Source organism: Macaca mulatta, chromosome 9, assembly GCF_049350105.2.
Source record: "Macaca mulatta isolate MMU2019108-1 chromosome 9, T2T-MMU8v2.0, whole genome shotgun sequence".
Classification (NCBI taxonomy): Eukaryota; Metazoa; Chordata; class Mammalia; order Primates; family Cercopithecidae; genus Macaca; species Macaca mulatta.
In genome coordinates, this window is record NC_133414.1 from 78909168 (window position 1) to 78934673 (window position 25506).

The 25506-nt window shown below is 50.8% G+C and overlaps 1 protein-coding gene across 2 annotated transcripts in view; it reads right to left on the minus strand.

Annotated features, from left to right (window-relative positions):
* ADAMTS14 (ADAM metallopeptidase with thrombospondin type 1 motif 14) overlaps positions 1-25506 on the minus strand; it is a 91003-nt gene that overhangs the window by 38017 nt on the left and 27480 nt on the right. For both annotated transcript variants that reach the window (XM_001107840.5, XM_015147451.3), the window contains exons 3-4: positions 24623-24779; positions 15717-15907 (exon numbers count right to left, since the gene is read on the minus strand). In XM_001107840.5, coding sequence (XP_001107840.2) covers positions 15717-15907; positions 24623-24779 — 348 coding nt within the window. The remainder of the gene's footprint in view (positions 1-15716; positions 15908-24622; positions 24780-25506) is intronic.

Below are 25506 nucleotides of genomic sequence, written 5' to 3' on the forward strand. Positions count from 1 at the left end.
GTGTCTGGTAGAACTGCAGAGACCATGTGACACATAGCACCACAGCCAGGACCCCAGCTGCTCTGGAACACGCACAGGCGGCTCGCTGACAGCCTCCAGCCTGGCTGTGCACCCAGGGCCTGGCCCTGTCTGCCTTGGCCCTCCATGGCTGCCTCCCAAAGCCAGAGGTGAGGCCAGGGAGCTAGCTCAGGGGAGATCACAGATCGCTTCCCATGGTTGGGCATGAGGCAGGATGGCTATGAGGCACACTCACAGGGCAGAACAGAGAGTGTGTCCAGCTTCTCTGCTTCTCACCTCTGCGCCAAGTTCAAAGTCACCTCTGCCAGGACCCCTGCATTAGGATTCAGTACCACATATTGACCTGAGATAACCACTGGGTATGTACCAGAAAAACAAGCAAAGGTCAGGACTCTCTCTGGCCAAGGGGAGAAAAAGCAGCACAAGAGAAGATGGTAGAGGGTACTGGGATCAGAGGGAGGGAGGCACCTCTACTCCCCAAGCACCTACTGTGTGCCAGGCACTGTGCCGAGGGCTTGGCATACAACCTCACAACCACCTTATGGAGAGAGGAATTATTCCCGTCTCATAGGCAAGACATCCAAGGTTCAGAGAGGGTAAGTAACTTGCCCAAGGCCACGCAGCTAGAAGTGAGAATGCCAAGAGTTGAACTCAGATCTTTGTGACTCTCAGGCCCCCTTCCTTAGCCACTACATTCAGCTGCTGTCCAGAACCAGTTTCTGTGGCAGGGTGGCTGGGGTGGGCTTTGTCTGGCCCAGGAGAGAGAATGAGGAGAGTTTACAACTCAAGAAGGCTGTAAAAGGTCCACCCACCGCTTGGCAGCCAGGCTCAGGCAGGTCTTAAACAGGGAGAGGTGGAGGCCAGTGCTGAAAAAGACCCTGGGGGTATTAAGCCCACCCGCACTCAAACAGAAGCGGAACGGTGTGGTCTCATCGCCACTAATGGCTGGCACAGCCCACAAGCGCCTCCCCACATCACTTTACTGAATCCTCATGGTGAACGGCCTGGAATTCCTATTATTCTAAAAATAAACTTTATTTTAAAATAACTTTAGATTCAGCTACAAGTTGCAAAGATAGTACAGAAACTCCCCACACCCAATTTATTCCAAATGTTAACATCTTCCATTACTATGGTATGTTTGTCACTGTTTTTTTTTTTTTTTTTTTTTTTTTTTGAGACGGAGTCTCGCTCTGTCGCCCAGACTGGAGTGCAGTGGCGCGATCTGGGCTCACTGCAAGCTCCACCTCCCGGGTTCACGCCATTCTCCTGCCTCAGCCTCCGGAGTAGCTGGGACTACAGGCGCCCGCCACCACGCCCGGCTAATTTCTTTTTGTGTTTTTAGTAGAGACGGGGTTTCACCGTGTTAGCCAGGATGGTCTTGATCTCCTGACCTCGTGATCCGCCCGCCTCGGCCTCCCAAAGTGCTGGGATTACAGGCTTGAGCCACCGCGCCCGGCCTTGTCACTGTTAATGAACCAATATTGACATACTGTTATTAACTAAAGTCTACATTTTATTCAGATTTTTCTAGTTTCCCCCAAATGTCCTGGTCCCATCCAGGGTGTCACATTCCATTTAATCTTCCTGTCTCCTTAGCCCCTCTGCTCTGTTTCTTCTCTGTGACAGGTTCTCCCGCCTTCTGGTTTTTGATGACTTTAAGTCTTAAGAAGCACTGAGCAGGTATTTTGTGTCCTTCAATTAGGGTATGTCTGATGGTTTTCTCATGGTTAGATGGGGGCTACAGGGGAGGAAGCCCACAGGGGTAAGGTGCATCCTCATCAGGCCATGCCAAGGATGCATGATATCAGCACGACTCATCACTGTTGCTGTTGGCCTTCATCACCCGGCTGACGGAGTGTTTGTCAGGTTTCTTCACTGAGAGTTACCCTCTGCTCCCTGATTTCCAGACTGAATTCTTTTAAAGAAAGTCACTACGTGCGGGCCACATCTAGGGAGTGAGGAGTTAAAATCCACCTCCTTGAAGACGGACGTGAATAAACTGGAATTACTCTGCATGGGTGATTTGTCCCTTCTTTGTTTATTTATTCCATCATTTATGTTATCAGTATGGACTTTTATCTATTTTACACCTTGGGCTATAATTCTCTGTGATTTGTTTTGTGGCTCAAATTGTCCTAGCTTTGGTGGTTGAGAGCTCTTTGAGTTGGCTCCTGTGTCCCGTAAACACACCCCCATGGTTTGGGGATTTGGGGTTTATGTTTTAACACTTCGTTACTTTCTGGCTCTAGGAGATGCTCCGGGGTCATCTTGCATATTCCCCGCCCTAGTCCCAGTGTCAGACGTTTCTCCAAGGACCTCTGAGGAGAAGGGTATGCTATCCCTGTTTTCAGGGATACAGGCAGGCCCAAAGGTACACAGAAGCTTGCCCGAGGACAGCAATCATGGTCAGAAGACAAGCCCAGGCCTCAGAAAACCTCACCTGCTCATGCGCCTTCCCTGATCACTTACTGCCTCTGAACCTGGGCAGATGTGAGCACCATTGCTTGAAGACAGAGGAACGGCCACAATGACCCCTCCTGTCCTTTCTCAGTCCTCAGGAGACGACAGCAACATGGAGTCTCAGGCCCTGGACCAGCCCTTTGGCGCACAACCCTGGCCCTTCTAACAAGGCACAAGGTGACTCTGCAGACCACGTGCTCCAGCCCCCAGCATCCCCGAGACACATGCTGCATCCCATTGAGTCCAACAGGCTCCTCTTTTTCACGTTTACAATCACTGTTGGCCAGGAGGCAGCCCAGGTGTGACTGTCACTGCCAGTGCAAGCAAGAGCCTCTGTCATTCCTGGTGGCTTCACAACCACAGCCCTCATCATTTCAGGTAACAAACCATCAGAGGCAGGAATGTGAATCCTGGGTGTTGTCTGAAAACGTCCCATCGACACCTTGCAGTAAAATCGATATGGCTCCAGCATCAAATCCACAGGATGCTGTCCGTAGGTTCTGTGAAAATCCAGGGATGCCGGTGGAGCCCTCAGGTGGCACCACCCCTGCTCTCCATGGCAGGCAGGACAATGCTGCATGGAAACGTCATACACTGAGGATGATGCCGGAACATAACCTGCAAGGGCACTGCTCTGAATGTGAAGAAGTTAGGGGAACTCCTCACCTGTTCATGTTGCCTTATCTGTGTGTATACAAGAGTAACATATGATAGGCCAGGCATGGTGGCTCATGCCTTTAATCCCAGCACTTTGAGAGGCCGAGGCAGGTGGATCACGAGGTCAGGAGATTGAGACCATCCTGGCTAACACGGTGAAACCCCATCTCTCTACAAATACAAAAAAAAAATTAGCCTGGCATGGTGGCAGGCACCTGTAGTCCCAGCTACTTGGGAGGCTGAGGCAAGAGAATGGTGTGAAACTGGGAGGCGGAGCTTGCAGTGAGCCGAGATCGCGCCACTGCACTCCAGCCTAGGCGACAGAGCAAGACTCCGTCTCAAAAAAAAAAAAAAAAAAAAAAGAGTAACATATGATAAAGACCTAAGTCTAACTGAGGTTAAAAGCTCTCTTGTAGCTGGGTACAGTGACTCACACCTGTAATCCCAGTACTTTGGGAAGCCGAGGCAGGCGGATCACAAGGTCAGGAGTTTGAGACCACCCTGACCAACATGGTGAAACCCTGTCTCTACCAAAAATAGAAAAATTAGCCGGGCATGGTGACATGCAGCTATAATCCCAGCTCCTCAGGAGGCTAGGGCAGGAGAGTCACTTGAACCTGGGAGGCAGAGGTTGTGGTGAGCTGAGATCCCACCACTGCACTCCAGCCTGGGTGACAGAGCAAGATTCCATCTCAAAAAAAAAAAAGAAAAAAAAAAAAGCTCTCTTCTAATAAGTCTACAGTGCTAAGAGATGAACAGAATTTCATTGGTAACACTTTTTCGTTCTTAAGGACATAAAATAATGGGGTATCTGACCATCAGTGTGGTCTTAGATTTGATGAAATATGGTACACATGTGAATTTGTCTGTGTGCACACATCTAATTTGGTGTGGTACACATGGGTGCATGTATCTATACAAGCACACCTGTGTTACACATGTGGGTGATTAAACACGGTACAGGTATATGCATGTGTGTGGGTACCCATATTATATGTGTATACACATGTGCATGTGTGTGGGTACCTGTGTTGTATGTGTGTACACATGTGCATGTATGTGGATGTTTAACAGCAATATACTACTACCTGTGGTCTGAGCTCTCTGCCTTCCCCAGCCCTCCAGGGCTGACCCTCACAGTAGGCAGAGCTGGGTCTGGTTTACCTCGGGTTGGGACACTAAGACCTCACCAAGATGCCATGCTCAGGTGTGCACACACGGACAAGTTCACATGTGTACCATATTTCATCAAATCTAAGACTCCATGACGGTCAGATTCCCCATGATTTTATGCCACGGACCTGCCTCCGAGGTCACTAGGGAGGTGTTTAATGAGGTCTGGAGGATGAGGCTGCTCTCAGGGGAGTGGAAGGAGAGCGCTGAGTCTCCTGACTTCTTTCTCAGTTGCTGCAGGCTCAGCTGCTCCATCTCCCCTCTCTGCTAAGCTCATGATCATGCTCTATATTTTAAAGGGCTGGTGTGGGTTCCAAGTGAGCGCTTTTAGCTGCCTTTTAATCGGCACACCTCTTAAAGGGGTGGCTGTCTCTGGAGCTCCCTGGAGCCTGCAGGCTGGTCTGGGTGGTGCTCCAGAGATCCGGCTGCTCAGCCCACCTCATGCCCAGGCTGCGTGTACAGAGTGGCTCCAGGGTGCACAGGGATGGACCCACCCAGCCCAACAGAGTCTCTTTCACAAGCCCACAGTGCTCAGCATTTATCCCCCACAACCTATTTGTGAAACGCAGCAGCCTTGACGTCCCAGGCTGGCAGCCTGTATGTAAATAGAGGCAGTGTGGAGGCCTGGGAAGGTTGAGCTCTGCTGCTTCTCACCACTGCATGGTCTTACCTCTTGGAGCTTGACTCTGCTCATCTGTGGGTGTGGAGGAAACAGCTTGCCGAGGCAGGAGGATAGAGGGAAAAACAGACGTCAAGGCTTTGAAACCAGGCCTGGCCCACAGCATGTGCTCGATCAACAGCATCCATTAGTTTAAAACTTATTTCAGCCAGGCACAATGGCTCAGGCCTATAATACCAGCGCTTTGGGAGGCTGAGGCAGGAGGACTGTTTGAGCTCAGGAATTCAAAACCATCCTAAGCAACATAGTGAGACCCTGTCTATATATATCTATATTTTTAAATTAAAAATTAGCTGGGTACAATCAGCCATGCCTGTAGCTACTTGGGAGGCTGAGGCAAGAGGATCACTTGAGTCCAGGAGGTCGAGGCTACAGTGAGCCATGGTCACACCACTGCACTCCAGCCTGGATGACAAAGCAAGACCCTACCTCTAAAAAGTGTGTGTGTGTGTGTGTGTGTGTGTATGTGTGGAGTGAGATGCTGTCCATGAAAGCAAAAGTGCTGTGTGAACCATAAAACTCTCTTCGCAGGAAGGGTGCTCACATCACATATCTCTCGCACCAAGATTCCCAGCACTCCTCCTTCTGTGATGCACATCATTCTCTGCCCAGAGGGTTTGCTTTGAAAATTCCTGTGTGTGACAATTGGAACTAATACCATAGGTCAGGGGGTCTCAATCTGGCCACTGTGGACAATTTGACGTGGATGAGCTCAGTTGGGGGAGCTGTTCTGTGCATTTTAAGATGTTTAGCAGAATCCCTGGCCTCTACCAACTAGATGCCAGTAGCACCCCATCCCCTCTAGCTGTGACAATCAAAAAATAGCTCCAGATATTACCAAATGTCCCTGGTTAAGAACTACTGCTTGGGTGGGCGCCATGGCTCACAGCTGTAATCCTAGCACTCTGGGAGGCCAAGGCAGGAGGATTGCTTGAGGCCAGGAGTTCAAGACCAGCCTGGGTAATATAGTAAGACCCTGTCTCTACTAAAAATTAAAAAAAAAAAAAAGAAAGAAAATTAGCCAAGCATGGTGGCATGCACCTGTGGTGCTTGGGAGGCTGAGTCAGGAGGATCCCTTAAGCCCAGTAGGTTGAGGCTGCAGTGAGCCATGACTGCACCACTGTGCTTCAGCCTGGGTAACAAAGCAAGACCCTGTCTTTAAAAGAAAAAAAAAAAAAAAAAGGCTGGGCACCTTGGCTGACACCTGTAATCCTAGCACTTTGGGAGGCTGAGGTGAGCAGATCACTTGAGGTCAGGTGTTCGGGACCAGCCTGGCCAACGTAGCGAATCCCCATCACTACTAAAAATACAAAAATTACCTGGGTGTGGTGGCATGCCTGTAATCCCAGCTACTCGGGAGGCTGAGGCAGGAGAATTGCTTGAACCCAGGAGACAAAGGTTGCAGTCAGCCGAGATTGCACCACTGCACTCCAGCCTGGGCAACAGAGTGAGACTCCATCTCAAAAAAATAAAATAAAATAACTTTTAAATATAATAAATAAAATAAACTTTAAAAAGAACTACTGCTTTACAGTGAATGAGTTTTTTTACTTTTAGCAAAAGCAGTTTTGGGGAACAGACATAAGAGAAGAGAAAAAGACCAAAAAGAGAGGGAAGAAGAGGATTGTCTGCTTCCAGTGTCAAGGAGAATAAGCTCCTTAGAGATTCATCTACCCAGAAGGAGAATGTCTGGCAAAGCCATACTCTCCATCAGCAGGAAAGCAGTTTTTGTGGTGTTCCAAACCAGCCTTTATGATGGATGTGTAACGCTTGTCAAGGGTAAACAAAATGCCACCCTTCCAGGCTGAGGCCGCCAAGGCCCTGATCTGACAGCCAACTGCGCCAAAACCTCCCAGGTCTAAAAGGGGAAGCGAGCTCTTCTACACAGTCCATCTGAGCAGGCCCCAGGCTCAGAAACGGGCTCTGAGGCAGGTCAGAGCTGGTAGGACCCTACCATTGGCAGAGCTGCTAGCCAGTGTTGTCCCGGCAACCACCCCAACATCTATGTATTGTCAGTCAGGAGGAGCCGGGCAGGGGGTGGAGGTGGATCAGGCACCTATCATCCAGACAGGTTGGCTGCCAAGAGGGTTCCTACAGGAAACAGAGACTGGAAGCTTCTGGCTACAACCTGGCTGGGAGGAAATGATGAAAGGGCCTCTCTGTCTCTCTTCTCACCCTCCCTGTGCTCCAGCTCCAGGCCCTAGGAGGTTCCCCCATCTCCCCATGTCCAAAGGGGTCCTCGCCCCAGAGAACTGGTCCATCACCCCTGGGCCAGGAGAGGGCCCTGGGAATGGGCAGATCCACCTTGGATGCCACCATGGGGAGCTGTTCTCATGCCTCTTCTTTACGCCACAGTCCACGCTGCTGCCTCCCCAGTTATCCCGCCACACCTGGGTGCCAGGGAGGTCTCTGCAGGCTTCTGTCACCTGTCACCACACACCTGGGTCTCCTTCATCAACCCTGCCCCCACAACCCTGCTGTGCTATCTGCCACCCTATCTGCATGCCCTCCTCTCTCCGAATTGCCCTCTCCCTCAAGGCAGGCTCAGCAATGAGCCCCTGTAGACACCCCTCCTCTCTCCACAACCCCACGGGGACAGTATCCCCTCTAAGCTCCTTGGTACTGGTACCATTCTCCATGGTTCCCTGATTATTCCACAGGACTAAGGCTTGTTTTTGCAGTCAGACCAAAACTTCTAGGACGGGAGCCTCTGTCTGTGATACAAGGTACACAACCGGTGCTCACTAAATGCTGAAAACAACTACCCCTTTATGCTTCAAAGTGCTCCAATGGTTCTCTAGTCCTGAGATTTGAAGAAGTCTTAAGGAAGATGACCCAGTATAGATGGGGAAACAGGCACAGAGAATGACAGCACCCAGCAGCGTGTGCGCAAAGGTTGAGGGGGGAGCCTGGTCACATCATCTGAAGCTGCAGGAATATCCACAGCATCTCCCCAGGTCAATGCAAAAGACACACGGAAGGCAGGGCCACCCGGACTGTCCCTCCAGCTGCCGCTGACAGCAGTGCCCAGGGCCTCGTCAGATAACTTTGGGTGCTTCACTAATGGCTTCTGCCCCCTCCTCCCTGGGTTAAGAGCACAATGGGACTATCCATCCCAGGAACTAGATCTCCTCTCTCTGGTCCCGCCGGGCCAGACCTGGCCCCGGAAATCAGGATCAGAAATGGTCACAGCAGACAGGTGCTCCAAGGGGAATGCAAAGGCAAGCTGTTATTACTGGCCCCATGGAAATCCCCTAAGGGTATTCAAGCATCAAGCATCCTAGCCGAATAAAAGCTCCCACACAATGGACAGGATGAGCTGCTGGTCCCCAGGGAGGCAGACTGTCGGTCCCCATCTGCTCACCTTCCCTTGCTGGGAAGTTTGGCTGTCCGTCCTCTGCACCTGTTCAGGGGAAGCCTGAACCCCATACCGCCCACATACCCGTGATGGCAGCAGCAGGTTTGCACCGTCACGGCTCCTTTAAGCCACAGTCCATCTCAATGCTGTGAGCCTCTCTCCCCAAGAGGAACTGGGCTCCCCTCAGAGGAAGCTCTGCCTCAACTGTGCCCCTCACCCATCCCAGGCCCTGTCTGTTCCCACATTCACAGGGCAACCCAGCAGTGAGCAGAAGACCCAGCCTCTAACGGCCTTCCAGAACTTCTGAGAAGATCATTACTCTCCTCACCCACTTTCTGACAGGCTGTGGGGAGAGGGAAGGTAGGAACAAGACTATCCAAACAGCAGTCTCCAAGGCAGGCCCTCGTGGCCCGCTCGTGGCCCCGTCTTCAGTGGAAGCTGACAAAGTTCCCCGGCCACAGCTTTGAGTCATGCATGAGTCAGAGGTCAAGGGTCAAAAGTCAGAACGTGTTAATTTGGCCAAGAAGATTAGAATGGGTCACTGAACCTCCCTTCCTCCAACAGTAAAGTCCTGGGGACATCGGGGGAACACCAGGGAAGGAGGATAGGTAGGCAGCTGGCCTCCACATCATGAACATCAAGGGCTCAGAGAGAACTTCCCACCCGCTTCTGCCACCATCCACGTGGTCTCATAGCTCCAGATTGGAGGGCTTCCCAGCCCCTTCTGAATGCACCACGTTTCAGGCCAGGCCAGCCCTGGAATGCCAAGTTTCAAAAGTACACTTTGCTCGATGGAAAGAAACGTCTCGACTTATAGCCCATCAAAAGACCTCTTCCGGTTTCCGAGGGAAACTCCTAAATTCTGCCTGGGGAACAAGCTCCCGTCTACTCTCCCCACTACCTTCCAAACTTCGCTGCCTTCAGCTCTCCACCTCAGAGGTGGGTTTCATTGTTTTTCTCATAGCCCCAAAGAGCATCCCCTCCACCCTCACCCCCGTCATTTGAGCTGACTCTCTTAGAACCCTTATCAGGGGCTCAGACCAGGCCACCCAGTGGGTCTGGGACGGGCCTTGCTGAGGGCACACAGTGCCCAGAAGCCACGCATGTGGAGCCCCTCACCAAGCAGAGACCGTAGGAGCTGGCACAGGTCACGGCCCCTTCAGGACATACGTGCATGCAAGCACTCCGTCTCCGGGGGTCCTTTTCCCAGCCTGTGTGAGGGCCCATTTGGAACCCCAGCGTTAGGATACAGATCAGTGTAAGCTGAAGACATCTGAAAGCCAACAGATGCAGAAAGAAGCCCTCTCAGCTTCCCTTAAAAGCAGCAGCATCTGGGAAAGAGGTTGTTGGAAATCCCCTTAAGGGAATTTCATGGTCATAAAGACAGAAATACCACTTGACCCGGCTTAAGTAAACATCACAGACTTCATCTCCCGTCTGTTCTCCTAAAGACCCACCTGTCTTTCCTAAAGAAACCTTTCTCCCTTCTCCCTTTCTCTCCCTATTAAGCTAAGAATATAAGCCCCAGGTTTTGTTTGTTTCTTTCTTTTCTTTCTTTTTTTTTTTTTTTTTTGAGACTGCAGTCTCCCTCTGTGGTCCAGGCTGGAGTGCAATGGCCCGATCTCGGCTCACCGCAACCTCCGCCTCCCGGGTTCAAGCAATTCTCCTGTCTCAGCCTCCTGAGCAGCTGGAACTATAGGCACACACCACCACACCCAGCTAATTTTTGTATTTTTAGTAGAGAGGGGGTTTTGACATGTTGGCCAGGCTGGTCTCAAACTCCTGACCTTAGGTGATCCGCCTGCCTCAGCCTCCCAAAGTGCTGGGATTACATGCATGAGCCACTGCACCTGGCCAAGCTCTCAGTTTTCACCACCCCTTTGAGGTACTCATCATAGAGTAACCTTATATACAAGGAACTGGCAAACCAACTCTTTTCTCCTGCCAGTCTGTCTCTTTCAGTTTAACTCACAAGCCCTCCAGAACTGAACATAAGAGTGTAGGGAAACGCTTTTCTGCCATAACAGCTGGGTCACCAGCCACGGACAGCACCAGCTGGCACCAGGCCTGGGGAAGAGTCTGAGCTCTGGAGTGGACACAGCGGTGCTCAGATCCCAGCCCCGCGGCCTACCAGATGGGAGACTAGCAAGTTACAGCCTGTCTCTGTACCCCACTTTCTATGTAAGGACATGGAGGCTACTCAGACCTCTCGTAGGGTTATGGGGAGACTTATGTAAATGAGTAGAGTCTACAAAGAGTCTGGCTCCCTCCCAGTGGTTGCTCAAAAACAATGCTAATAATTTCTACAATGATATTCTTTTTTTTTTTTTTTTTTTTTTAATTCTAGAGACAGGGTCTTACTCTGTTGGCAGGGTGGAGTGCAGTGGCACAATCACAGCTCACTGTAGCCTTGACCTCCTGGGCTCCAGCCATCCTCCCACCTCAACCTCCTGAGTAGCTGGGACTACAGTTGTGCACCACCTTGCCTGGCTAATTTTTTAAATTTTTTATAGAAATGGAGACTTGCTATGCCCAGGCTGGTCTTGAACTCCTGCCCTCAAGCAATCCTCCTGTCTTGGACTCCCAAAGTGCTGGGATTATAGGTGTGAGTCATGGCACCCGGCTTGCAATTAGATCTTTTGCAGTGGTCTGCGGACTCACAGCAGTATAAGCTCAGAGGACAGGGACTGTGTTTTCTCTTCCTTTTGTGCTCCCCACTGTGGAAGCCATTCTTCCTGTCTGCCTGCTGTGCTGCTTGCTTTCTGGGCACAGGTCCTGCTGCACCTCACCCCCATACACAGCGGCAAGCTGTGGCCCAGCAGACCCAAACCAACCTTCTAGACACAGCAATTAGTACAGCGATAGCCACATGTCCCACCCTAGTCAGTCTTCCCTAGGAGGGCAAGAAAGAGCCTTCTGGCATTTGGGTCCTAAGTGTGAGCACCTGGGGTGTTCCCATTTCCCATCATGGGGAGAAAGCCCATCTGCTGCTGGGCTCCTCTGAGAAGCACGGGCCAGCAGAGTAGGAGACCGTGCCCTAAGGAGCCTGAAGCCCTCGTCCTGTGGTCCCTGGGGCTCCTGCCCCGCAGCTTCTACCTGTGGGCACATCAGCAGCTCCCAGCCAATAGACCCCTCTTTGGTTTCAGCTAGTGTGAGCTGGGTCTGTCACCTGTAACCACAAGAACCCTGACTCCCACCCCACCCCACCCAATACCTAGCCCCACGGAGGGCCCACGGAGGTAGCACAGCACCCAGCTCCGAACAAATGAATGGATGTCAGCTGAAGCTGGCAGTCAAGCCAACTGGGGAGCAGGGCTCTAGCAAACCTGATCCACCCTCCAGAACCTGCCGACACCTCAGTCCAACCAAGAGTTAAGGAGCCGAGCAACAGAATTCGTGGAGGTCCCCCCGGGTACCTCTGAAAGAGTTTCTCTGGAAGATGAGAGAAAGAATGGAGCAGATCACCCAAGACTGCTTTGTGGTCCCCCCCAGACAACTCACCCCCGCCACTGCCCCAAGCACTCTCACTCTCCTCACCCCAGCCAGAATCCTGGAAGTGAGGAGTAGGTGGCGGAACAGAGCTGTGGAAGAGGCAGAATCCCACCACACTGCTGTGAGGGCTGTAACCCAGTCCAATCCAGGGCTGTGGCCTGGGAGATGCTGCCGCTCCGCTGGTTCCAGGAATGGGGGCAGAGGTTTTTAAGTAGGGCGAGTCATCAGACTCCTCACACCTGGTCAGGCCCCAAACCACAGAATAAAAACTTGTACTTCAGTGGAAGGCAGGCACTGCCGCAGCACACCTTTCCCCCTTATCGGAATCAGACGCAGAGAAAGCGCCCTCACAGCAGAGAGCACCATGGGTCACTAAGAGCAACGCAACTTTCCTGTCTGCACGCAGGCGGTTCCATCTTCTCTGGCAGAGGCTAAACAGCCTTCCCTCCCACCCTACACAACACTAATTTTGTCTCCTTTTGCACATTCATTGTAAAATTCCTAATCTAGAATGTTTCTGTCCTTGGGTTCTCTTTTGAATGAGTTATAACATCTGCCTGGTTCCCTCATTAATGAGTAGAGTCAAATCTTTAACACATGTTCCCTTTTATTTCTCTATGAGAGTCATGAGTTTACCTTTTCCTGAAAACTATCTTTTAACAAAGTGAAGGATTCTGGGGCTGCGGTAGGGCCTGGCTTACAGTCCTGGGGTCTTCAGCCCCAGCTTTGGGCAGTAGGACCCAGGCTCCTACCACTCTTGGGCATCCTGAGGTCTCCCCTGCCCCTTTCCCCTTTCCTGCCCTTCCTCTTGTCCCCCACCTGCTGGCTCCAGGAGCCAAACCTGGCTCTCAGCATGGCCTCCCACTAATGGGGTCGGTCCCCAGCTGTGGCCTCAGGCTGGGCCTGTGATTTGTGGACACTGGGTGGGTGGTCGAGTGTTCCAGGATGGTGGGTGTGTTCAGATTCACAGGCATCCTCTCCCTCCCCTCTCTCTCTCAAACAACTCCATGTGGTAGCCTTTGCTCTTTCTGTCCAAAACCACACACTAAGCTCCGGGGATGGAAGAAGTGTCCATACACAGAGGCGACCAGGGACAGACTTTCTAGCCCCCCACCTGCTCCCTGGGCTCCTGTAATTGGAACTGATCTCTGCTCCTGTTCTTTTGTTGATGTTGACATTGCAGAGAGAACTCTGCTGCTCTCTGCTGCTACCATCTCAATGGGTGCCAGCCCCCTGCTTTTCTCATAGATGCCATTCACCTCCACGTTTACCAGTCACCTCTCAGGTCTCAGACCCTGTGCTGTGTGTGCTGTTGGGATTCCTAAAAAGACAAAGCCCCACCTTTAAGGAACTCACCTTCCCAAACTCAGGTGAGGAACAACTTATACACGCAAAAACAAACAATGTAACAATAATAATGACAGAAAACATTACTTGAGTACCCACTATGTGTGAGGCATGTGCTAGATACCCTGGATACTAAATCTTCACAAACCCAAGAGCAGACACTATTATGAAAAAGCAGAGGCTCTAAGGGGCTAAACTGTAGCAGACACAAACTGGGGTGCCAGGACAGCTCAGAACAATTTCTCCAGCGGCCATGGCTGTGTCTAACCCCTCTCCAGCCTTGGAGCACTGATGCTCTTCAAAGAGTGGCATGTGACCCAGGTTAGGCCAATCAGAGTCCTGCCCTGGGAGATTTTTGCCTGGCAACCACAGGGGAAACTCCTTTTGTCTCCAGCCATGGATGGGGATAGGAGTCAGCGTTGTCTTGTCAGCGGCCAGAATGTCTGGTAGAGAAGTTGGTCAGAGAGAATCAGGATGTCACAGAGAGAGAAGCGAGCCTGAAAACTTCCTCTAGTTCCAATTACTCTCACAACCAGCTCCAACCTGTCCCTCCCCCAGTCTGACCCATGAGCCAAGAAATTACCACGTTTGTCTTAATCTAGATTGAGTTGGTTTTTCATCACTTGCATCCTATGATGAGCAACACAGGTTCCCTGCCCAAGGTCACAGAGACATTAAGGGGCTGTCCCTCTAGTGACCACCTCATCAAAGGGGCAGCCAGATTATGGACCCAGGCAACGCCCTACCAATGTTTCCAGGGGGACTGACATGACGTGGGATTGACATTTCTCCCCATCAACTGTTCCATTCCCAGAAATGCATGACCAGTCACTTTATGAAGGTCACAGTATTATCACCAACCACCGCCCACCGACAGCATATGCTCTGCATGGCCATGCTCTATGCCGTGCACTCGTTTTATCCTCCCCAAAACCTCTGGTAGTAAGTACTGTTAATGCTGCTTGCAAAGCGCAGAAGGAGATACTCCAGAGGGCTCTTAACTCGCCCCCAAAGTCACAAAGACAGGAAGGGGCCGAGTCAGACTGTGTGCTCTTGGTGGACTCACTAATATTCCTCTTAGTGCAGTAGCACAATCAATTGCACACCCCTCACAGCCTGTCAGCACTGCCCATGTTAGACTGAGGATAAGGCGACTCTATCCCAGCCCTGGCATGCTGCAGTCATCTGTCGGTCTGGATGATCACGCAACTAGCCAACCTCTTTATCCTCTCCAAACAGGCCTAGGGGCAGAGGGCCCTAACATCAAGGCCAGTGAGGGCCCATGCAGGGGCTGGAAGCTTTGGCCTTCAAAAGAGGCCTCGCTCAAATTCTTCGGGACCCACCACGTACATATCTTCTTTCTTAGCTCTGGTATTCCAGAGCTAAGAATGTTTATGATGAGCCATTAACCTGGTCACCTTGCAGAGGCTCAGAGGTGAAGGGCACCTGCCCTGCTGCCTCCTGTTGATGTGGCATTTTCCCTTGTACACTGCTGCCCACCTTCTCCCCGCCTGGACTGCACAGCATCCTATGCTGAGCTGGGGTCTTTCCCAGTGGGTCACCTGCCTCCGGTACTGCACTTCACAGGGAAGGGCTGAGGGTCCGGCCCCCATCCCCAGCATCTGACCCCTGACTGCACTATTTCTACCTTGGGTCTCACTTCACCCAGACAGGTCCCCATCTTTTCCCAGAACCACACAGCCACAGGCACCCTGACAAAGGCCCCATGCTTTCACCCCCCTTTCCCTCTTGCTCTTCATTGTCTCTGCCCCTTTAGCCCAGGGATGCTCACTCGGGGCTACCTGTGGCCTACAGTGTGTTTTGTTTGGCATCCACAGTGGGTTTCTCTTTTAACATTTAAAAACTGGAAATGTTCACTTAAATATCTGGATTAAAATTTTCCATAATAAAATTTTTAAACACTTTTAAAAATAACTACATTTCTGATTTTTCTTGAAAAACTAGGTTTTCTGTGACGAGAGTCCTGTATCTCTGCAGGACAACTGCAGGCAGCAGCTGAGGGCACGGGCTCTCTGCTTCACCATGGTCTTAGAATCTGCCCACATCCCCGATTGTCCTTGCCTGTCTGCGCACACCCAAGGCCCGTGTCAGGGCCTCAGGACCCACTTTACAGATTGACAGCTCCTTGGCCAGTCTCCCCAGCCTGGGGTTGGGCATTTTTTCCAGATGATGAGTCCCAGGGAAGTCCCTTCAACTCCAACACAAGCAAGGCTCCAGGCCACGCCTGAGCCAGACTCTGAATGTGTCCAAGCCCAGAACCCACTGTCCACAGGCAGGAGGCCAGATGGGTCACCTCAGCCCAGGTATGTACAGCTGGGATCAGGCCAATTCAGGCTCATTATACCGTCGAACCTGGCTGCCAAGGGCGTGCCTGCTGGGCTAAGGAGTAAGCAATGACTCACCCAAGTTCACCTGAAAAATACCAGGCCCCAGAAACTTCCATTTGGATCAGCACTGGGGCCCACCCCACCCCACTCCCCTCAAGTCCCAGGACACGTGGACACTCACAATATTCATGAGGGTGAGGACGTAGTTCTGCACATGCTCCTTGCCATGGAAGCGAACCACCGAGTCATCCACCACCAGCAGCACCTCGATGCTGTAGCTGCCTGGCTTGGCATGCCGCCGCTTCCGCTCTGTGTCGCCCAGCTGGTCCCCTACCAGGCCCAGCAGGTTGGGAAGGTCTCCCAGGCCAAAGGCTGGAACCAAGACAGGAAGAGAGTGAGGTCCAACCCACAGGAGAGGCTGTCACTGTGACATCACCCCCCACCTACCTCTGGCTCCATCACAGGCACCCTTTTCCCTGCCTCTGTAAGTAAAGTAGTATGAGGCATTGTTCTATACCAGGTCAACTCATGGGCAAGAACCATTTTCCTGCTACGAGGCCATGGCTAAGTCTTTGAAGCAATGAGTAGCAGAGTGGGGAGAACTGGCCCAGAGCAGAATGCCTGGGTTCCAGGAGCCACTCATCCTATCTCTCTGGGCATCCCAGGCCCCATCCCTCGCTTCTCTGACCTCCATCGCCTCTCCTATAACATGAGGATGAACCACCCTTTATCTCTAACCCACAACGTTGCTGTAAAAATCAAAGTTGGCAATATCTCCATAAAGGAAAAAAGTCATGGGGCTACTGTGGCCTCACAGGGCATCTGAGGAACTCTCGGATACTCCTATGAGCCCTGAGCCTCTCCAATCCCACCCAGGAACTGTCAGGGACCCCAAATTTCACCATCGCTGCTTTGCCCTTTTGGCTAAAAGCAAAATAGCATTTATTAACTTGTATTATATAATCCAAGAGTTACTAAACTTTTTCTGTAAAGGGCCAGATAAATATTTTAGGCTCTGTGGGTCATTCATTCTCGGTCACAACCATTCGATTCTGACACTGAAGCACAAAATCAGCCGCAGATGAGACTGTGAGTGTGTCTGTGTTCCAATCCAACCTCCTCTACAAGACAGCTGCCAGGCTGTACCTGGCCCTGGGCCTTACCTTTACTGACCTCTAATCTAATCTAACGCAAACCAATCTAATCTAATCTTTACAACAACTCTACCAGATTGTTGTCCCTATTACACTGGTGAACACATTGAAGTTCAAAGATGTTAAGTAGCTTCTCGTGTGGGTCTGTCTGAATCAAAAGCCCATGCTTTGAAACATTACCATCGATGCCGCCATGTACAAGGGTAACAGCTTGAGCGCTGTCAGTCATCTATGCTATAGCCTGAATGAAGATAAACTCTGCCGGGGCGGTAGAGTGAGGGTACATGGAGACGTCGCAGGGAAAGCTAAGAAGGCAGGACAGGAGGCTGGGGTCTCTCAAGAAGGCTCCAGAGCCTTAACTCTTAATGACTTCCCCCCATCTCACTCTGAAGTTTTGATACTCGTACCATTAATTTCTAAGAACCTTAATTTATCCACAGGTATTTGAGAGCTCCCCAGATAGGATGCTGGGACTGAGGATGTAAAGAGGCCACCATGCTATCCCCAGCATGTATCAGGGCTGTGGTAGCAGGAGGGGCCCCGCACTAGTCAATGGATGGACAAGGGGTAGCCTCTGCCCTTGAGCCCACTGCCCAGCAGAGGGGACAAATAAGAAATTGGATTGTAACAATACAAGAATATCAAAGGCTACCATAGGACTGATCAGAGAAGGCGCCCCCTGGAGATCCAGACCTGTTGGGGGAGGCTTCCTGAGGAGGGGACACTGAAGCTGGGGCTGAACAGAGAGCAGGAGAAAACCCACTTCAGCACAGAGGGCAGAGGGCCCTGTCCCTGCCCAGTCCATTGTGATTATTTATGTTACACACGGGAGCGAGTGTGTGCAGACCCCGTCCACACGTGGGTGACGCACATGGATGCATCCGCGGGAACCTCTGCAGAGACCTGAGCCACCTCTACGCTGCTACCCACACAGGTTCTCAGGTAACGGGGATCTGAGGACGGGTAACAGGGAACACACAGGACTCGGTGCTACCGTTTGTTTTTATCTCCTCTTTGCTGAGTGGTGCTATAGTGCAAAGGAACAAAGCCCTAGACTTAAGAGCTGGAAAAATGTGTGGCTACTGGCCTGGCAGGGAAAGCCCTCTGGGTGGACGCACAGCCTGGTGAGCAGGGCTCGGGTGGGTTTCGTCCTCACTTACCCTTGAGGCTGGCGCTGCTCTGAGCTCACACTGCAGGCAGTTTCTGGTGGCCCTGGTGTCTGAGCCAATGGCAAGCGCAGCAGCCCATCACCAAACTCCTGGGAGAGAGGAGGGCTGCCCCTGGCAGAGGAGGGGAAGGCACAAGGCTCTGTCCATGGAGCAGGGAGAATAAATAACAGTCACCCTCAACACATGGGCTGTGCCCAGAAGTGTAAGCCCTGCCAGTGGAATGCCGCACTTGACCTCTCACAGCCCTCCCTGCCAGGCATGTCACAGGAAGGCTGGAGAGGTTACCCCACTCACCCTAGGTCACACAGCAGCTTCATGACAACAGCCCAGAAAGTAAACTCAGGCCTCCCCCAGCCATGACCACACTCTATAAGGGCACAGCCATAATTCTCTCTCTGCAGACTTTCTGGGGAATTAGGGAGGAGCAGCCAGCATTAGCCTTGGATGCTGTGGGGGGCTCCAGCCGCACCCTCTTCTGTGGGTCCCTCATCCTTCAGGATGACAGGAGCAGACAACCCTCAGGGCAGAGCAGGGCCCACCAGCCACTGGGAAGCTGCCATGAGCCACCCAAGAAGCCCCAGGCCAATGGAAAATGGTGCAGCTGCTTTGAAAATACAGTTGACAGTTAAACCTAGAGGTGCCATGTGACCCAGTAATTCCACTGCTAAGTATGTACTCAAGAGAATTGAAAACGTATGTTCACATAAAAACTTGACACGAATGTTCACAGCAGCATTTCATAGTAGCCAAAAGATAGAAACAACTCCAGTGTCCACCAGATGAATGATAAATGTGGCATGTCCGTACGCTGGACGGGAGTTCCACCATAAAGAGGAGAGAAGCATCAAGACAGGCGATCCCATGGATGAGCCTTGAAAACACGCTGAGTGAAAGAAGCCAGGCACCAAAGGCACATACTGTATGATTTCATCATATGAAACATCCTGAATAGGCAAATCCTATTTAGAAAGATAGATATCTTATTTAGAAAGATAGAAAGTAGATTAGTGGTTGCCAGGGGGCATTGGACGGTGGGGAAACAGGAGCAACTACAACTAATGGATGGGAATGTTCTGGAATTAGATGGAAGTGATGGCTGCACAGCATTGTGAATATAGTTTTAAAAACCCAGCGAATCGTATGCCTCAAAATGGTTAAAATGGTGAATTTTATCTCAATTGTTTGTAAAGCAGTTGCCCTGAGCCCCAGCCCGGCTGGCGTCCCTGGCATGGGCAGCCCCAAGGAGAGCTGGAGCTCCGGCTGCAGGAGCACATACCCCGTTCGTATCCTCAGGAGGGAATCGGGGGTGGGAACGGGGTTCCGGAGAGTAGGACCATGGGTTAAATAGGAGAGGGCAGCGTTTGGAGCAGGAGAGCATTCAGGGCACAGCCTCAGGGGCCAAGGCAGGGCCATGGGGTGAGGGCCAGCTCGAGCCTGGGGGCCCAGCACTGGGAATTCCTTCCCCTGGACTCTGAACAGTTCAGTTTCTCCCCAGAGCCTTGGGAAAGGATCACGTAACTCTTCTTTGGAGTTCATGATGGATGTGTGTGTATATGAGTGTGTGTGTGTGTTTGAGAGTGTGTGAGTGTGTGAAGGGGTGTGTATGTGGGGGGGGTGTCAATGTGTGTGAGCATGGGTAGATGCGGGGTTGTGAGAGTGTGTGAGTGTGTGAAGGGGTGTGTATGTGGGGGGGGTGTCAATGTGTGTGAGCATGGGTAGATGTGGGGTTGTGAGAGTGTGTGAGTGTGTGAAGGGGTGTGTATGTGGGGGGTGTCAATGTGTGTGAGCATGGGTAGATGTGGGGTTGTGAGAGTGTGTGAGTGTGTGAAGGGGTGTGTATGTGTGTATGCAGGTGTGCAAATGTGGGTGGGTATAAGTATGTGTTTGTCAGTGTGTGAGTGTGGGTGTATGGGAGTGTGTGTGTGTGTGTGTCAGTGTGTGAGCATGAGTGTATGGGTGGGGTGTGTCTGTGTGTGAGTGTGGGTGTATGGGTGTGTGTGTGTGTGTTTGTGTCAGTATGTGAGCATGAGTGTATGGGTGGGGTGTGTCTGTGTGTGAGTGTGGGTGTATGGGTGTGTGTGTATGTGTTTGTGTCAGTATGTGAGCATGAGTGTATGGGTGGGGTGTGTCTGTGTGTGAGTGTGGGTGTACAGGTGTGTGAGTGTGTTTGTGTCAGTGTGTGAGCATGAGTGTATGGGTGGGGTGGGTCTGTGTGTGAGTGTGGGTGTATGGGTGTGTGTGTGTGTTTGTGTCAGTATGTGAGCATGAGTGTATGGGTGGGGTGTGTCTGTGTGTGAGTGTGGGTGTACAGGTGTGTGAGTGTGTTTGTGTCAGTGTGTGAGCATGAGTGTATGGGTGGGGTGTGTCTGTGTGTGAGTGTGGGTGTATGGGGGTGTGCGTGTGTTTGTGTCAGTGTGTGAGCATGAGTGTATGGGTGGGGTGTGTCTGTGTGTGAGTGTGGGTGTATGGGTGTGTGTGTGTGTGTTTGTGTCAGTGTGTGAGCATGAGTGTATGGGTGGGGTGTGTCCCCCCACACGCCCTTTTCAGGAAGCAGCAGCTGTGGCCTTACTGAGTGCCAAGAGGAATTGTCCCCTCCACCCCAGGTTCACTGGTGCACCTCAGACTCCCTTACAGTGGAGCAGGGGGCTGGAACCCCCTCCACAGACTCAGCCCAGTAAGCAAACCCATGTAGTGGAGCCTCTGATGCCTCCCTGCTCTCCTTCCTCCAGGGACAGGCCTGCTGCTGTGAGTGACACAGAGATGGAGACTTGGCATCTGTCCTCCAGGACTCCTAGCCTGGGTAGGAGAAGAGAACAGACCCAGGAGACTCCCAGGTCTGAGGAACCAAGGGGAGGGACACCTGTGGATGATGGGGACAGGTGGAGATGCAGAGGTCCCCAGTCTGAGGGAGATTCCCCAAAAGCCTTTGGCCGGCTGCTAGGCAGGCTTTGAGCACCTGGCCAGGCCTCCAAGGCACCTCTCTGTGTGTGGAAAACCAGACCCAAAGAGCCAAGCTGAAGCCTCTGGCTTTAATCAAGTATGTGAAGTGGAGACAGGCACGGCTAGAAATGCTTCTCCCCACACTGGGCTCAGCCCCACAACTGGCCTTCAAATAGAAGTACAAGTCGCAGCTTTCCAAGAAAGTCTTCTCCTGCCCCTGGTGTTTCTAAGGAAAGCCCATAGACGGACCAGGGCCTGGCCTCACTGGAGTTCCAGCCCTGGAGCCTGGTGTGGGGCAAGAGTCGCAGCTACATTTCTTTGGGTCTGAACTCCAGCTCCATGTGCTCAGTGGTCTCAGCTTCCCAGCTGCCCACCATAGTGGCTGGTGATGCAGATGTTCCAGGCTCACAGCTCTGGAGCTGGACTTCCCCAACATCTCTTCCCAAAAGAGGGGACCTTATGGTCTTTGGATTCAGAATTGGCCTAAAAAAATGGAGCCCATGGGAGACTCATTCCTCTTCCCACCCCTGGTGGAGGGAAGGGTGCCCTGAAATCCACACCAGCGCTCAGACGCCCCACCAGCCCTGCCCTCCCCACCTTAGGCCTGCAGAATCCTCTGGCTCTGGTGCCACGGCTCTCTTGTGAGTGATACTTGGAGAGCAACTGGAGCTTCAATGGATACACCATCTGTAGGGACAACTGGCTTCCAGGCATTTCTCACGCCAAGCCCAGTCCCACAGGGAGCTGGCACAAGGGTGTGTGTGGTCCAGTCATAACCAGATTTCACCTATGGCCTCCTCATCTCTTCTTGGCCAAAGGAGCTTTGTGACACTGTGAAGCTGACCACGGGCCCAGGACCAGCACCTGTCACATCCAGTTTATTTGCCCAACCATAAGTCTTGAGTGCCTCTGGTGTGTAGGCTCCTGCACTGGTCACCTGGGCGCAGGGACGCCCCTTCCCTCAGGGGGTTCCCACCCTAACACGTCAGCAGTTACCCTTTTTTTTTTTTTTTTTTGTAGTCCTAGCCTTTATTCCCATATAACTCCTATAAGAAGGAAATGCCATTACATGATGACATCAGGAGTTCTCAAGCCCCTTCATGAGATATCTTTTTCTCGAAGTTCTTTTTTTTTTTTTTTTATTTATTATTATTATACTTTAAGTTGTAGGGTACATGTGCATAACGTGCAGGTTTGTTACATATGTATACTTGTGCCATGTTGCTGTGCTGCACCCATCAACTCGTCATTTACATCAGGTATAACTCCCAATGCAATCCCTCCCCCCTCCCCACTCCCCATGATAGGCCCCGGTGTGTGATGTTCCCCTTCCTGAGTCCGAGTGATCTCATTGTTCAGTTCCCACCTATGTGTGAGAACATGCGGTGTTTGGTTTTCTGTTCTTGTGATAGTTTGCTAAGAATGATGGATTCCAGCTGCATCCCAGTCCCTACAAAGGACTCAAACTCATCCTTTTTTATGGCTGCATAGTATTCCATGGTGTATATGTGCCACATTTTCTTAATCCAATCTGTCACTGATGGACATTTGGGTTGATTCCAAGTCTTTGCTATTGTGAATAGTGCCACAATAAACATACGTGTGCATGTGTCTTTATAGCAGCATAATTTATAATCCTTTGGGTATATACCCAGTAATGGGATGGCTGGGTCATATGGTACATCTAGTTCTAGATCCTTGAGGAATCGCCATACTGTTTTCCATAATGGTTGAACTAGTTTACAATCCCACCAACAGTGTAAAAGTGTTCCTATTTCTCCACATCCTCTCCAGCACCTGTTGTTTCCTGACTTTTTAATGATCGCCATTCTAACTGGTGTGAGATGGTATCTCATTGTGGTTTTGATTTGCATTTCTCTGATGGCCAGTGATGATGAGCATTTTTTCATGTGTCTGTTGGCTGTATGAATGTCTTCTTTTGAGAAATGTCTGTTCATATCCTTTGCCCACTTTTTGATGGGGTTGTTTGTTTTTTTCTTGTAAATTTGTTTGAGTTCTTTGTAGGTTCTGGATATTAGCCCTTTGTCAGATGAGTACATTGCAAAAATTTTCTCCCATTCTGTAGGTTGCCTGTTCACTCTGATGGTAGTTTCTTTTGCTGTGCAGAAGCTCTTTAGTTTAATGAGATCCCATTTGTCAATTTTGGCTTTTGCTGCCGTTGCTTTTGGTGTTTTAGACATGAAATCTTTGCCCATGCCTATGTCCTGAATGGTACTACCTAGGTTTTCCTCTAGGATTTTTATGGTATTAGGTCTAACATTTAAGTCTCTAATCCATCTTGAATTAATTTTCGTATAAGGAGTAAGGAAAGGATCCAGTTTCAGCTTTCTACTTATGGCTAGCCAATTTTCCCAGCACCATTTATTAAATAGGGAATCCTTTCCCCATTTCTTATTTCTCTCAGGTTTGTCAAAGATCACATGGCTGTAGATGTGTGGTATTATTTCTGAGGACTCTGTTCTGTTCCATTGGTCTATATCTCTGTTTTGGTACCAGTACCATGCTGTTTTGGTTACTGTAGCCTTGTAGTATAGTTTGAAGTCAGGTAGCGTGATGCCTCCAGCTTTGTTCTTTTGACTTAGGATTGTCTTGGAGATGCGGGCTCTTTTTTGGTTCCATATGAACTTTAAAGCAGTTTTTTCCAATTCTGTGAAGAAACTCATTGGTAGCTTGATGGGGATGGCATTGAATCTATAAATTACCTTGGGCAGTATGGCCATTTTCACGATATTGATTCTTCCTATCCATGAGCATGGTACGTTCTTCCATTTGTTTGTGTCCTCTTTTATTTCACTGAGCAGTGGTTTGTAGTTCTCCTTGAAGAGGTCCTTTACATCCCTTGTAAGTTGGATTCCTAGGTATTTGATTCTCTTTGAAGCAATTGTGAATGGAAGTTCATTCCTGATTTAGCTCTCTGTTTGTCTGTTACTGGTGTATAAGAATGCTTGTGATTTTTGCACATTAATTTTGTATCCTGAGACTTTGCTGAAGTTGCTTATCAGCTTAAGGAGATTTTGGGCTGAGACAATGGGGTTTTCTAAATATACAATCATGTCATCTGCAAACAGGGACAATTTGACTTCTTCTTTTCCTAACTGAATACCCTTGATTTCTTTCTCTTGCCTGATTGCCCTAGCCAGTTACCCTTAATAATACTGTAAGGAGAGCTGCCATTTATCCAGCACCTACTACATGCCAAGCCCTATACTGGGATTTTCATAGACACCATCACCATTACATATAACATTTACAGGTAGACATGGATCATCTCTGCTTTGCTGATGAGGAAAATGAGGGCTCAGAGATCTTAGGTAACTTGCCTAGGATCACGCAGTAGACAGACTTGAAGATAGGATTGTAAAATGGTCTACAGGACACACAGCTGACCATCACACCCTGACAGCAGGCAGCCTCCCTGCAGGTGCCCTAATAACTCCTTTCCTGTGGTTCCCACACGGTTGAGTTGACTTTAGGGGGAAAAACTCACTGCAGGCATTCTACCTTCTGCCTTGGCTCAGAAATAGCCTTGAGAAGAAATAGTGAGCTCCTCAGAGACCTCTGGAGTCCCAGGGACCACAGTTCAGGACACAAGTGGCTCCTCTGGCCCCTAGCTCCAGCCAATTACAGCAGCTCCTAGAACGCAATGGGGTTTCTCTGCCAGTACAGCAGATCTATGTGGCCCAGTCCCATTTTACAGGTAAGAAGACTGAGGCCAGGCATGGACAGCTTAAGGACAGAAGTTACCGGGAAACACTCCAGAGGTAGGGAGAGAAGCAGCGCACAGGCCCCTACCTACAGCCTACCTTCATTGTGCAGGTCCCCGTGAGGTTCTGCCCACTCCTGCTGGACGGCCTCCCGGCGGTACACCACATGTGTCCTCCCGCTGGCCTCCTTCTCCTGCTGGCCCCGCTCCAGAGGCTCAATGAAGAAGTCGGTGCTATCTGTGCGGATGAGACCCGCCTGAACCAGGGACGGCAAGCACGGGGGAAGAGAGAGAGAAGAGCATGAACACAGTACAGCTGACAGGCAAGCATCTGTGAGTACACATATGTGACCCTACATGCGTGCAGGCTCTTCCTCCAGGGCCTTGAGGAGCCCTGGGATTCCATGACATTCTATGAGGCCCTGGCAGGGGAATGGGAAGAGGTGATAGGAAAGCTGAGCAAAGGGGCCCACCCTCCTTTCAGCAAAGCAGATCCACTTTTACTGTGTTGTCTATCCATGGGGCTCTGCATAAAATCTCATTACATCAGAGCTTCTATTGCTTACAAAAAGCAGAGGCACAAAAGCCACTGCCATAAGGCACATGCACACACACCAAGGCACTGCACTCCAGCCCGAAGCACATCACAAGGGTTTAGCTTTACCTTGAGGCAGACAGGAAAATCCTAGGGGCAAAGGCTCATTATCCCTAAGGTGTGCTGGTCCCCCACTTCAATACGAAGCGCTGTTATTTCAGGTTGAAAGCACATGGGTGTGCACATGGCGGGATGGGGGTTTGGGGGCAGGGAGGAGGGCAGCTAATGCTCATTCATGATAAATGAGCCAGGAGTGCGTGTTTTTCATCTAATGTTTCCCTACATCAAATATTCCCTTAAAAAATCAGGCGTTGGCCTTGGAAATAAAAACAAAAAAATATGATGGCAAAGCCCAGCAAATGTGTTATTATCCCCCAGTGAAGGCAGTC